Below are 14,632 nucleotides of genomic sequence, written 5' to 3'. Positions count from 1 at the left end.
CTGGGGGGGAGGGACGAGGGGGCACCCCGAGGGCAACAGTGGGGGAGGCCACGTTGGGAAGGGAGCCCCCTCCTACAGCGTCTTATCGCCCCACTTAGTGCCGTCCCAAGGATGGAGTGTGGGGGGGGGGCGATCCGAACCGGGACCCCCCCCCCCCCCGGTTCGGGACACGTCGGAACCGGACTCACCGCGGGGCCCCGCAGAGCCGCCCCCACCCGCCCGTGGGAGCCCCTCCTCCCGCTCCGGTGGTTGTTTGGTATCGCTGTTGTTTTGGTGTTGTTTTCTCCGAAGAAACGCTTCAAGAAAGAAATAAAAATTAAAAAAAATAAAATAAAATGCTAAGGAACGGGTTTTATTTTTATTATTATTATTATTAGCATTATTATTATTTTCCACCACAACATTCAGTTTGATAACAATATAGGCTGTAAAAATAGGAACGATCCCTAACAGAAAGCAAAGGGAGGGGGGGATACAACCGAGAAGGGGGGAGGGAAGAGAAATAAAAGCAATGAGAAAATCCGAAAGGAAAAGAACGGCGCCCGTCCCAAAACCCTCGGGAAGAACGGCCGACAACGGGGGAACGCCGCGGGGGAGGGCGGTGGGGAGGGGGGAGGCCGTCCCGGTTCGGTTCTACCCTCGGTCCCAACGCTCCGAAGAAGCTCAGAACAAAACTGCGACGTCGGAGCAAAGAAACGAAAATCCCCCCTTTAAATTGATTGTCCTTCACTAATAGAGCCCGGCCCGCCGAACCGCCCGCACTGCTCCGCGGGGCCGGGAGGGTGCGGAGCCCCCCACGCCTCTCCCTTCTCTTCCATCTATTGGATTTTATTGTATTCTTATTAATTCTTCTTATCATCATTATTAGTTCATTTTATTTCGTACAACACGAGCGAAACGCAGTTAGACAACGCTAAAGACCCCCCCCCCCTCCTTCTCCTCACCCCCTCTTCGGGTAAAAGCAGTGCTTCGAGAATCGTCGTACAGTATTGCACAGTTCAAAGGTACAAGAATAAAAATAAGGATTCATCATCATCATCATCATCATCATCATCATCATCATCATCATCATTATCGATCAGTATTACAAAAGAAACCCAAATTGTACAGATGTTCCCTTCGTTTTTTGTTTTGTTTTTTTTTTGGCCCCAAAGACCGAAATAACATCACAGGGAAAAAAAACAAACCAAAACAACCAGCAAAAATAACCACCCCGAAACAACGAGCAGGAAAATAGGAACGGGAATCCGACGGGAGACTTCAGATACCCGAACAGAGCGGCCATCCCCGCCTCCCCCCCTTCACCCCCCATCTCCCGGCTGTGCCCCCCGCGGCTGAACGCGGCCGCCCGGTGAGCTCGGGGCAGAGCAGCGCTCCGACATGGACGGGATGATACAATTCCTTCTTTCTTTTGGCTTTCTCGATTTGGCGGATCTCGAGGAGCGGCGTGGGATCCTTTTTTTTTTTAAGTTTAATTATTATTATTTATTTTCTTTCTTTTTTTTTTTTTTTTTAATTTTTTCTTTTGTACAAAAATAAACCTAAAGCCACAGAGACCATCGCCGTGTGTGTTCGAGGTTACAAAAGGTTGTGACAGCCCCGGGGTGCCCTACGGTGTCCGTTTTTCGTTTCCCTTCCCCACTTTTGCTCCCTTAATTATTTTGGCGTTACACTTTTCCTTCCCCTCCCCACCCCCTTCCCCTTTAACCCCTATTCCCCCCCCAACACACACACTCACCCTCCCGCTCCCCCTCTCCCCGGCTCCGGCTGTAGGGCCGCAGCGCTACTTACGGGCGGCTCCGCGCCGCTCCGCGAGGGGCTCAGACGGGCCGCAGGAGCGGTACGGAGGTGACCACGGGGTGGGAGTAATAAACGGGGTGGGGGAAGGTGAGCAAAGGCTGCGGGCCGGGACCGCCGCCTCCAGCCGCGCTGCTCTCCGCGCCCGAGTTCTCGTGGTAGAGGATGGGGACGCGCACGATGCGCTGCGCGGCCGCGTGGCTGAGGTTGGCCGCCTCCAGCTCGGCCGCCAGCTGCCGCTTCCACTTGTTGCGGCGGTTCTGGAACCAAATCTTCACCTGGGTCTCTGTGAGATGCAGCGAAGCGGCCAGGCCGGCCCGTTCCGAACTGCTCAGGTAGCGCTTCATGTCGAAGGTGGACTCGAGTTGGAAGACCTGGCTGCGGCTGAACACCGTGCGCGTCTTCTTCTTGCGGCACGGCTTCTTCTCGGGGCTCTCCTCCCGCTTCTTCCAGTCCTCCGCGCCGCCCTCCTTCTTCCCCTCCTCCGAGTCGCTCTCCTCCAGCACGATCTCGGCGGGGCTCTTGGGGTCCCGCTCCTTCTGCTCCGCGTCCCCCCCCTGGAGCAGCGGCTCCGGGGAGTCCCTGTCGGTGCCCGACGCTGGGGACGAGTCCCGCAGGAGGGATTTCTCCGCGGCTGAACGGGGACAGAGGGACACAAAGAGAAACCTTCAGCCCTGCGCTGCCCCCCGACGGGCCGCCGCCGCCGCCCGCCCGCGGTGCCACCCCCGTCCCGTCGGGGATGGAGAGATGGAGGGGACGGATGGGAGGACGGAGGGACGGATGGAGGGAAGGAGGGACGGAGGGAGCGGTACCTTCGGTGCGGGGCAGGTGGGCTCCGGCCGGTGTCAGCGCGTAGGGGTACCACCAGGTCTGGGCTCGCTCCAGGCAGTGCGCGCTCAGAGCGAAGCGCGGCGCCGGGATCTCGAAGCGGGGAAAGGAGAGATCTCCCACCTGCGAGAGGGCGAAGCCGGAGCCGTCCGCTTTACCCGAAGGGGCGAACAGAGCCCTCGGCTGCTTGGGGGCCGCTTTGGGGGGGTCTCCGTTGAGCAGGTTCTTGATGTAGAACGACTCCTTGGGAGGGGGCGGCGGCGGCGGCGGGGCGCTGGGCGGCTCCTGCCCGGTCTCCGGCATCCTCCGCTGCCCGCCCGCTTCCTGCCCGCCGCGGGTGGCGGCTCCCGGCGGCGCAGGGGGAAGGAGCGGCGGCGGCGCGGCGGGGGAGCGAGGGGGGCCCGGCCGGGGGCCCCTCGCATGGGGGGGCGGCAGCGCGGGGGGCCGAGGGGGAGCCGAGCGGCACCGGGCGCTGCCGCGGGCAGGAGGAGGGAGAGCCGCGCTCCTCGCTGCCGCCGCCGCCGCTCGCTGCTGCGTCAACCCGGCGCCGGATGCTAATGATGAAATCAAAATGTCATCCAAGTTAAACGCGGGGAGCACGCGGCGATTGGGCACGCACGATGGCAAATGGGATTAGGCGGGGAGGCGGCCGGGAGGAGAAGGCTCCGCGCAGCCCCTGCCCGCAGCGCCGCGGCCCCGGCCCCCCTGCGACGTGCGCCGCCGCGGCGGGAGGCTGCGAGCGCCCGCCCGTTCGTTATTGGCTCGGCGGAGTCCAATTAGGCAGCAAATGAGGACGGGGCTATTAGCACAAAGGGATCCCGGCTCCGCCGAGGCACCGCGGGAGGCGAATGGCCACGGGCCGCAACGCAACGCCACAAAAGCGGCCCCTCGCCCCGCAGCGCCGCCGCCCCGCCCCGCACCCGCACCCACAAAAGCCGACGGAGCAGCCGGGCCGCCCCGAACCGCTCCGGGCCGAGCCAACGAGCCAACGAGCCGCGGGTCTGACGCCCATCGGGCCAACGCTCCGCCAACTTTCCGTGCTGAAACGGCTCCGCTGCGCGCCCCGCACCGACAGACCCCGGCCCCGACCCCTCCGCACCCGCCGGACCCGCGGCGCCCTCTGCCGGGACCGGGAACGGGAGGAGGCGGCCCGGGCTGAGCCGGGTGTGCTGCGGGAACCGGCACTGCGGGGCACTGCCGGACAGGGACTGAGATGGGACGGCATGAGGACAGCGGGTCCGTGTTGGGAGAGACGTCGGGGGAGGGATGGGGAAGGGAAAGGGGAAAGGAAAGGAAAAGAAAGGAAAGGAAAGGAAAGGAAAGGAAAGGAAAGGAAAGGAAAGGAAAGGAAAGGAAAAAGGAAAAAGGAAAAAGGAAAAAGGAAAAAGGAGAAAACAAAATAAGAAAGAAAGAAGGAAATAAATTGTCCCAGCCCGTTAATTCTGCTGAACTCTCAACGTTTGGGACACACGCTCACATCCACTGCACACATCTCTGCTGGCACAGGAGCTGTAGACCCGAGGGTGGGTGTGAGCGCAGCTCTACCTGCAGATGTTTGAATGCCCTGATCAAATAGAACGGATTTCTTGTGCTCCTCCCGCTGTTCCCTTTCGAACACACGCACCCGCAATTCCAAATACCATCTTGTATCTGAACCAGACCTCTCACCAGCAGCACTTGTGAGCTCTCCTTGGGAATTCTGCATCCCCCAGACCCAACCATTTGACATTTGGGACTACCATAGGCTTGTTACTGATTGTGTACTCTCAGCATATGTGTCTTTCTCACAGTGCCAGCTCCTTATGTGACCATTTCCAACCATCACTGTCATGGCAAGGAGCAGTTCAGATGGACAGAGAGGTGCAGAAATGGAAGATGATTCTATGGTTTCTGATCCTAAGATCAGCAAAGCACATACTGGGGATGGGGGGTGGTCACCCAGGTACAGATACATGTAGAAATACTCTCTTCCTCTAAGCATCATTTAAAGGCATCAAAGTAATGCTTATCAGATATTTGTCAAAGCAAGTCTGTTTCAGTGGGGATATTCCTCAGTTCTGGACTAAGATACACGGCAGGAAGCGATGCAGGGAGCAGCTCCAGTGCAGGAAGATCCCGCAGCCTCTTCACTTCTTCGGTCACTGTCAGCTCCTAATCTGCCTGTGTTCCCTCAGGGCCAACAGCCACTCACAGAGCAAAGCTGAGCAGGAGAGACAAACCGAGATGGTCTGTGATGATGCTAAAAGAAACCACCTTGCAATTCTTTCTTCTGCATCAAAAAAGGGGATGAGGAGGGGGGGGAAGAAAACGAACCTTTCTGTATCCCTTCTTGTGTCCCTTTCTATACCCCTTTCTCATCCATTTATGTGTTTTATTTATGCCCCCCAGCAACACCTGCACATGAAGCCCGATGCTGACGGACCCATCCCTGTGCCCAGTGGGTTTTGCTGCAGGTTTCCTTCTACTTTTGTTTCTAAACCCGCACTCATCCCACTCCATTCTAAACAGATGATTATTATTTCATTAGTGTTCCAATTCAGAATTAATTGGCTAATTTACACATGGATCAATTGTATAAATGCGATGTTGGTGATAGGTGCTTGATATGATTTAAAGTAATTGTTTATTTTCAGGTTTGGCTTGCATTGTATTGCAAAGTGATTTATCTCCTTATTTATCCTGTCTCAGTACCGCCTCTTCTTTTTCATTATTTTCCTAAAGAGATGCGCTCCTGCTAAGCTGAAGCACGAAGCTGCGCTGTGATTTCTGTGAGCTTTGCATCTGCTTTTCCTCTGGCAGCAGCTTTCTGACAGCAGCAGGGCTGTCTGCACAGCCAGTCCCGTGTTCTCCTCCAGTGCTCTGCAGCGTTTTGCCCCATGACTGGAAGGAAACAACCATCCGTCAAAGCAGTATTTAATTTTGTGGCTAGCTTTACACTATTTCTTCCATTGGGAAGAGCCTCATAGCATCAGGTTTGGATGTTCGGGGGGGAGGAGGGAGATGAGAACGCAGTTAGCAGTTTGCCCCATGCAGATATATTACTTACTCAGGCAATTGAAATGAATTCTCCCGCTATCAGATTGCAGAGCTGCTGTTCCGCTGCCCAGGCAGCTAAAAACAATTCCGTGAGTGCCAAAGATTAACTACCGCAGACTTTGAGCCACGAGCGATGGCTCTCCCTTTCCTATTGCAAATTGTTACATACCATCAGGGCTGCCATAAAATCCGAGTTATTCAGGAACGCCGCATTTCCCTGCCACTCTTTCAATTGCTTCTTGTTGGAAACAAGAGGTTACCCAGAAAGCAGATGCTACTTGCTCATCACGAGGAGTGCCTGCTGCAGGATGTGTTTGGTAAGGATGTTTTATTCAAGGATAGAGAAACTACAGGTGAGTTATGCTTAGTAACCCAGCTCAGGTTTTGCTCTGCTGGGTATGGAGGAGTGAATGCAATGTGTGTAGACCGGGAGGTATTTTGGAACAGTTAAAGCTGTTCCCTTACTATGCCTTACAATGGCATTTTTGTTCCTTTAAATTGAAGGCCTTGCAAGTATCTGCTTTCTGGTGGTTTCCTGGCAAGCCAAATGTCTTTCCTGACAAATATTAGAGTTTCCATTCTGAACCTGATTGCACTGTTAATTTGTGAGACTTTTACTCCGAGGCCCATCACAGCCCCGTCTCTGACTCACAAAGATATCAGTTTTACAGGAAAGAGGATACATTTCTACGTTGTGATGCTTCTGTGAAACAAGTTCTGTTGCAAACTGCCAATGTCATTTGGAATAAATCCACGGGGACAGAACTGATGGGCAAATGATGTGATCCAGCTGCTGTCTTCATTTCATACAGCACCACACATTTGCTCTATATAAGATGATGCAATGCTCTTTGATCATCACGCTCTCATATAACATATCCTTTGCTTTTGTCATGGTGGCCTGCCCTCCAGTCCAGTTTCTAGAAAGTATGGTCATCTTTGTGTTGACAATGGCCATGTGTGCACAGTTTGTCACTTCCACAAGCAGAGTCACAGAAAAGAGGTCAGCTAAAGGCACTGGAGGAGATCTCTTGTGAAAGATATTGTAGGTGAGTGTCAAGGCAGAATAGAAGCTGTTCTTTGACACTTCATCTAAATGACACTTTACTGTAGCTTGTCTTTTTTGTTTCAATATAAGGATGGGAATACCCAAAGAACAATGGATAGATGGTGACTGTGCAGCTCATGGTTCTAAATCTAAAAACTGGTGTTTACATATTAAGCCATAAACTCTGGATTATTTTCTATAAATTGGTGGGGGAAAAAAAAAACCCACAATAAACTGTGTAAACATCCCAAATTCCTTTGTGGTCACAAATTACATGTTCATGAAAATCCATGGGCATCCTGGAACCACACTTGAAAAGCAGTGAGCATTTTCAGCTCCTGCTGAACTCATATAGAACTCCAAAGCTGTTTGGTGAATGGCCTGGTTAGGAAATGAGAGTTATAATCCATATTCAGCCTTCAGACCTCAGATCCAAATTATCCATTTGCTGAGAGCCAGCAGGGAATAGAATAGATCCAATGTTTGTGTGCACAGCCGCTGAACAACGTGCTGTTTTAGGAGTCCTTAAATAATCATTGATTTCAAAAGTGTTACAGCCCATTGACTCAAAAATCAGCTGCTTATGAGGAGTCTCGCGTTCCTATCTGAGATCCTTGGCAATTGCACAAGAGTTTTGCTGAACATATGTTCCAAGTGCAAGCTGGGTTTTGGACTTTATTAAAAGATTCTGAGGTCGTCCTAATTTCCCAAAGCACTTTTGTTATAAATGACATGGAATTCTTGACCAGCTTGTTCTAAGTCAGCAAATCTCCAAAATCGCTCTTGGTTTTGTAAAATAAGTGAATGATGGGGCCATTTTATGCTTCAGCGAGAGCTTCTGTGTCAAGACCTTTGCGTGGTTTGCACTTATTAATAGGTCTGTCTTGCCTGACAGTCCTCAGGGATGGCTGCTCCTCACAGAAGATCGGTGTTTCAGGAATCCCAAGAAGCACAAGTGATGTGTGCACCGCAGGGGGCTCCTCCTGCCTCTTTTGGCTGGGCAGTGAAAGGACATCTCCTCCTCAGAAATTCAGACAGCTCAGGCATTTGTATCCCTCCCATGGTGCACAGACTGTTCTGCCTGTTCTGCAAAAGAAAACAGAGGAAAGAAGATTTCTGGGCTTCTTTCCACACAACATCTCTGCACATTCCAGGAAATAAAATGTTATCCTAAATAATGAATTTTCTTATTTCCACTACATTGCTACAAGTGCTCAAATCCACACTATAAAGATATGAGCATCAGAGGCCAAAAAATGACTGCCCTGGGGTAAGAGTTCTTTCCTTCAAAGTCAAATTCCAAACCATTCCTTCTTTGGGTCAGAGGTACATGTTTATGCAGTGTGCACTGATGTTTCTTTAACATGGTTGAAAAACTTAAGATCTGTTAGAAAGGCAAGCATTACACTGAAAATATTTGTAATATACTTCAGTTAAACATAAGCAGTACATATCAGAAATTCACTATTAACAAATATGATTAATGCAGTGTTATGTGCCAGGACAACCTCAGTATCATGAAGAGCTTATTGGAGAGAAGGAGAGAGAGACGAAAAAAGCACAAAAGTTTTTACACTAGTATCCCATTATTAGTCACAGCAAACCAGATCCTCTGTCGGGAATCCCTGTACACAAGCTGTCTGTCATATATCATACCATTTCCCTGCCCACATGGGCCGTTGGCAGTGGATCTATAATGATCCAACTGCTCTGAGGTACGCAATGCAGTGCTAATGATGTTTGGAGTGAGGGCATCACCTGGTTGGTGGAGAGCAGAAGGACTAAATCCGCTGCTGGGCAAACCCTTCAATGCATGGGTATGAACTCAGCTTCATCAGCAGAGCAGCCATCGTAGAGCAGTTAGACCACTACCACTGTTTTCTGCACAACAAAGGTAGTTTTTGACATTAAGCCATGGGTACTCGACCAGTTCAGCCTCACAGTCCAGAACGGTGGCTTGAAACTGCTTCCTCATATAGAGATATGACAGGCATCTGGGAAGTACTAACAAAGCTAGCTAGGAACCAAGGATGATTTCTTCACTTTATCTGAACAGGTATTTGGCTGGTCATTAAGGACCCATTAAAAACAAAACCAAAAACAATGCAAGGGGACGGTATGATTGGCTCTGACAACATGACAGAACATCTTGTTCAAGGTGGCAGGTAAGACAAATAATTGTACTACAGATGACATGCATGAAATGCAATATCTGTAAGCACTGCTGGGTATCTACAGAGCAATAGAATTGTCAGAACAATAATCCTAATGTATTAAGCAAGCACTGTTTTTTCTTTACCATCCTGATAAGTATTCTTACCGTGTGTCATCCACAGAGCATGAGATCTCAGTTACTTGTGTAATGCTGTCACAAAAAATTACTTTTAATGTATTTCCACCTTCCTCTGGATCACTCTTGCCTCAGATATTTCAGTCAGGAAAATTACATACAGTACATATCATGCTGCCACGAGGAGTTCATTATGTATTTTTGTGCCTGAGACCTGCAAAGGAATGAAGAACAGAGGACATGGTAAAAGACACTAGGGCTAATGTGCATATTATACTTCTGGTTTATTTTATTTTATTTTTTGGGGGGAGTGGGGCTGTTATTGGCAGTAAGGGTTTGTATGAATGAGGGGATTAGACACTGTCTCTCGAATTAGAGATTCTGATTTTATTTCGCCCTACAGACTATGCTTGTAAAGCACTGAAGCTGATCAGAGATTGCAGAACACTGATCAGAATTTCCAGATGTCCTTGATAATGCCCTTCACCTTCCTAATAAGCTCTGAAATTATAATATATCGATTGGGATGCTCTGCAGCAGCGTGACACACAGACCATTATTGATAAGCAGCCCTGAATTTTCAGGTGACAAACAAGGGTGAGGGATGCTCGCTAAAACAAGAGCGTGAAGCTACCACGACAATCCTCACTATGAAAACTAAGGCTATACCCGAAATTCTTAGGAAAACATTTATGCTTTTGTCCTGGAAGACTTCAACACTAATTTACGGAGAATGAATGTAGTTATAATCGCGATACAACCGCAAATAGTGATAACAAGAACACGATAAATACCAGCAAGTACGCTCAGCCCGCTCGCTCTCTCCGAGGAGCGGCCCCTTCAGCACCACGGACAGCGCCGGGCGCTCGGCGGGCGGACTCCGGTCTAGTGCAAAAGTTCTGTACAAGAAAATAATTAATTGCATATAGATTCTAACGTTACAAGCTGAAAAACGGGACCCTTTGTCAAGCTATGGCTTGAGACCTCACAGGCAGATTCAAGAGAAGCACGTCTTGGTTTATTTTAATATCAAAGCATTTTATAAGAAGACAAGGAAATCGTTTCCCTTTCCAATAGTGCTGGAGCATTGCCCTGTTTATTCTCCGGCTGGTATTTTTGTTCCTCTTAGAGATATATCAAAGTTTATGTAGTAAGTGTGACTTGGAGGAGATGGAAAAGACATTGACAATATTAATTGTTTCATAAATACAGTCAGATGGGATACGTTTTTTATAACCTTGGTTTAAACCTTGCTATTGAAAAACCAATACCCTGCCATTTGTTTATACTTTTCTTGGCATACAAGGCAGATATATTAGAGCGAATGAAGCTAATAAAAGGCTATAGGCAGCATTTTCCACACTCAACTTTTAGGCATGGCCTCTTTTTCAAAAGAAAACTGTCTTTTATTTTGGAACATTATAACCATTCCATCTCTCTGTATAAAATAAATAAATATAATAAAAGAGAGTATGAAAAAAACAAAACCAGAAATTGCAAAGGGCCAAAGAGAATGGACCCTCTGCTTTTAGGTGAGCATTTCTTCACACGAGCACTCCCACTGCCATTATAGAGCTGCTTACACAGGCAGCTGGCAATGCAGAGTGATGCAGGATTCTACCAAACAACCCAGCTGTGTGAGGTAGCTCCCACAGAGGCAAAAGGTCAGCAAGAAAAACACTCCTTTCTTAAAGAGATCTTATTTGAATCCAAGAAATTAACTACAAAGCAATGGGTCTTGAATACGGAAGGAAGAGCCCCAAACTCTCCCAAAGGCAGAGCATGACTCAGGGTTTCAGACAAGGAAAATGCTCTTTCAATAAATTACTGGAGATCTTGCAAATGTTTTTCACCCAGGCAATGATAAAGTCTTAGAAATCTATTTGCACTGCAAGCAATTTCCTCCTTACAGACTTTTTATTTCATTTACACAGCATTCTAGTCTCCAAACAAAGGAACAAGTGAGTGGATTTAAGCTTTCATTCCTTAAAATATTTTTTTCACATTCTATCCAATGCCACATGCAAAATAAATACGATGCTTACACATCTTGTAAACAGGAGCTTTCATGATGTTGTGTTCTGTTAAATTAATATGATAGTGCTAAGAAGACTTATAGCACAGCAGAAACTGATGACTAGAAAACAGAAACTTCAGTGAAGAAGGAAGAAAATGGGATGTCACCATTCAACAGCCCCAGTAATTTCACAGAGCTGTGTAAAAATATGCTACACAGCACAAGAAAGCTCCACTGCAGCCCTGAGGTACTGCTAGAGGACACCAAGAGCCACTCTAATACCTAAAACATCTGCCATAGAGAGTTACACCTTGAGCCACACACAGGGAATGTGAAGCTTGACATTCTGGTCTTCCTAACAGTTGTGTATGGAGCTTCTCCTACAACTTCAGGCTTCTGTGCAGATAAAAGGTCTGGTCCTGAGGAATAGGCATAGAATTCATTACTACAGAGAGCACAAAGGTACTTTCTCTATTTCATTTTAGCTCCAGAACAGTAGAGGCTTTTGCCCAGCAGCCATACTTATTTCATAACTCTTTGTTGCTCAGAACACAGTAAATCAAGAATATCTAACTTCTGTATAACCCAGGTCCAGAAGGTTTTTAAGGACATGTTGGAGAAAACTAAAAGCCAGCTGAAGAACACAGAAGAAGAAAAGCTGTAGGGGCCACCAAATGTCAAAGCCCAGAAGTGACTCTTATTTGCCTCTCAGAGAGTGGGCTCAGGGAAATTCTCTGCACACCCAGAATTCAGCACTACCTGGGTGAGTCATGTTCATATATGTAGAAAGCAGTAAGACTGAACGTTGACTTGAAGGTGCTTTCACTCATTGCCAACTGCTTGTCAGAGCTTAGCATTATAATGTGTGTATTATACATACCTGGGACACGATTGAAAAGACCACCTTGATCTCAGCAGCACCTTTCACGCTATTTTTTTCCTGAGAATCAGCAGGCACCGATCAGACTGAAAGAAGAGTGTTTGGAGAACGCACGTTCTGAAGAGCTGTGCTTTGCTGCAGTTTCAGTCCCAAGAGTTGCACAAGAGACAATGCTCAAACAATGGCCTTTTCCAGTTGCTCTACAAGGCCTCCACAGGAAACAAGGGAGAATTTCTCTTCATCAGTGCAGAAGTAAACATGATAACCAGCAGTCTCCTTGTACCAATATTTGTCTTAGTCACATTAATCTTGCCGTTAGATTCTCATTTCTAGTTCTGGCATCACAGAAAAGAATCCCTGTCATTCATGGCAGCAAAGCTCACATAGAAATAAGTTGTTTGTTGTTTTTTTTTGCCACTCACAACATCCACTGAGCTAACCTGAATCAACACATCCAAGTTCCACTTCCATCAATGCCCATGTTTGCCTTTTTCCTTAACCTGCCAGTTCTAATGGCTCGCAATTAAATAAAAGCCTTTCTCATTCCCATATCTCCCTTCCCATCTTCCCTCCAAGGCTATGGCTTTAATTCAGCCCCATTACATTCTTGTGGCAGCAGACTGTTATGGCAGGCAGCAGGATTATGACTCATCATGTACTGTGGGAAGTAGTGATCATCCAAAAAGCAAACGGAGGTGGGCAGTGAAGGAGAAATCACTTATGCAAATAGAAATATTTTCAATAATGATCAACAGTGTGAGAAAGAATATGGGAAAAATTACATTAGACAGAGGAGCTTCATTTTTAAAATGTTCCCTAAGTGCTAGAAATCTTCCCATCCTCATTTTTTCCCTTAAACTCTGTCATTTGTACAGCCTATTAACCTTTAACTTTATGACTATCCTAACGTGAAATACTGGCAGCATTTAAGTCTGAGAATACTGGAGACCAACCTTCCTGGCTGGCAATGGAGGTGGAGAGCTTTCTGCTATATCAGTCATTTTTAATATCAGTCATATACACGCAGCATCAGAGACACTATTTTTAGATTCACATGTGGCGTTACCTGTGATAAATGCTCTACAGACTCCAGCTATTTTGGGGAGTCTTAAATACTCCTTTTAGCCCATCCTCTCACAGATCATCACCCTAATTGTAGTATTCGATTCTATTGGAAAGGAAGAGAGAAAATCAAATTAAACCTTGTCCTTTCAAACTCCCACTTTCCTACTCTTAAGTAGACAGTATAAAATTAAGTATTTGTGTTTACAAGTGCTCCTGGGGAGCTGAGCCATGGCTGGCACATTGTGGTCTGAAGCACTAACCCAGCATTGCTCTGGCCATTTCTGCCCTGAAGACTTGGCAGTCTGGATGGGTCAGGGAAAGAAAAGGTGATTAAGTGACTTCCAAAAGGTGGTAAAGACAAAGCGGCTCATCTGAGTAGCATGTGCTGGGGCCATATCGATTATAATGGCAGCAGAGGATGTAAGCAGTTTAATGTGGAGCTCGTTTGGTTTTCATTGTTATCGTTATTTCAAACCACACGAGAGACACGAGTTGCTCAGACCTGAGAATGGGAACTCCTGTTGTTTATAACTAATTTTCAGCAATTAAGTGGCAGCCAGTGAATACAAGTATTTATAGCAGGGGCTGATTGGAGGCAGCAGCTCACGGGGGTGAGCTCTCAGCCTTGCAGTGAGGATGGGAGATGGCAGCTGCCCAGTGCTAGGGAGTGCTCTCCTCCAGGGCTGGGCACAGACCTGCCTGGGTCAGCTTCCCAAAGGAGGTCTCAACTAGAAAGAGCAGCTGAACCCATAACACCGACTGCTGAGAACATTCTGCCTCCAAGATGAACTGCCAGAATTTATTTATTCAAAATCTTCCCCTCTTCCCCTGCTCTTTCAGACTCAGCAAACCTTCAAAAAGCTCAGTGGGGAGTGCTGAAACAAGACATAAAAGTGAGTTTGCCAGGCAGGAGCCTGTGGCTGTCTCCTTAATCAGAAAATACCAGTGGTCATGCTGTGCCTACGACTTAAGAACTAGAGGAAGCCCGTGGGTGCACGAACAGCCCTGTCTGCTTCCCCACCCTAGGCAGGAGAAGCAGGAGGGGCAGGCAACAGCACTGGCCCCACGGCAGGAAGGGCTTCTCCCCACCTTGATGGTGCACTCTCACTTCTCTGCCGCTTTCAAGTCCATTGCACTTTCATCCTTTGTTATGGATAAGAAGAGGGGGACAGTCTCTAAACACAGTCTCATAGAAATGCTGTGCTACGAGTATTACCCATATTATCCCATCACACTGATTTCCACTGGACCAACTGCAGATACTTGCACTGAATGGAACTTTGCTTAAAAGCCAAGTGCCATAGTTGAGATGAGGTATGAATAGGAAGCACCAAATCAATACCTTGGGTTAGGCACCTACCTGTCCCTGTTTTCTTCCACCTTCTGCAGTCCAGTTGCTCCCAGCTCAGAAATGAAACTGCAGGCTTGCTTTTGGTTAGAAGTTAGAAATCAGCAGCCAAGATTGGCCAGAGGTCATTGCAATCTTGCTGCAAATTCAAATAAGGAAAATAAATACATGGGCCACACTAGGATATTGAGTGAGGCCCAGCCAAAGACAGAAGTGTAGAGCTAAGCTTGCTTTTGCATCCTACTCATGCCCTGACTTAGCCCTCCATCCTGTCCTTCCTACTCATATAAATGAATTCATAAAGTGGTAAAGGAAGCAGACAG

At 48.1% G+C, this 14,632-nt stretch overlaps 1 protein-coding gene across 1 annotated transcript; it reads right to left on the bottom strand.

The window, feature by feature from the left end:
• Nucleotides 1-352: 352 nt before the first annotated feature.
• HMX3 (H6 family homeobox 3) lies at nt 353-2,990 on the bottom strand. The gene is made up of 2 exons (XM_015867625.2): nt 2,610-2,990; nt 353-2,431 (listed from the first exon to the last, which is right to left on the bottom strand). The coding sequence occupies exons 1-2, from the start codon at nt 2,926-2,928 to the stop codon at nt 1,821-1,823; spliced, it is 930 nt and encodes a 309-aa protein (XP_015723111.1). The 5' UTR covers nt 2,929-2,990; the 3' UTR covers nt 353-1,820.
• Nucleotides 2,991-14,632: the final 11,642 nt, after the last annotated feature.

This window comes from Coturnix japonica, chromosome 6 (assembly GCF_001577835.2).
Source record: "Coturnix japonica isolate 7356 chromosome 6, Coturnix japonica 2.1, whole genome shotgun sequence".
In the NCBI taxonomy this organism is placed as follows: Eukaryota; Metazoa; Chordata; class Aves; order Galliformes; family Phasianidae; genus Coturnix; species Coturnix japonica.
This window is presented reverse-complemented; position numbering and strand designations above follow the sequence as displayed.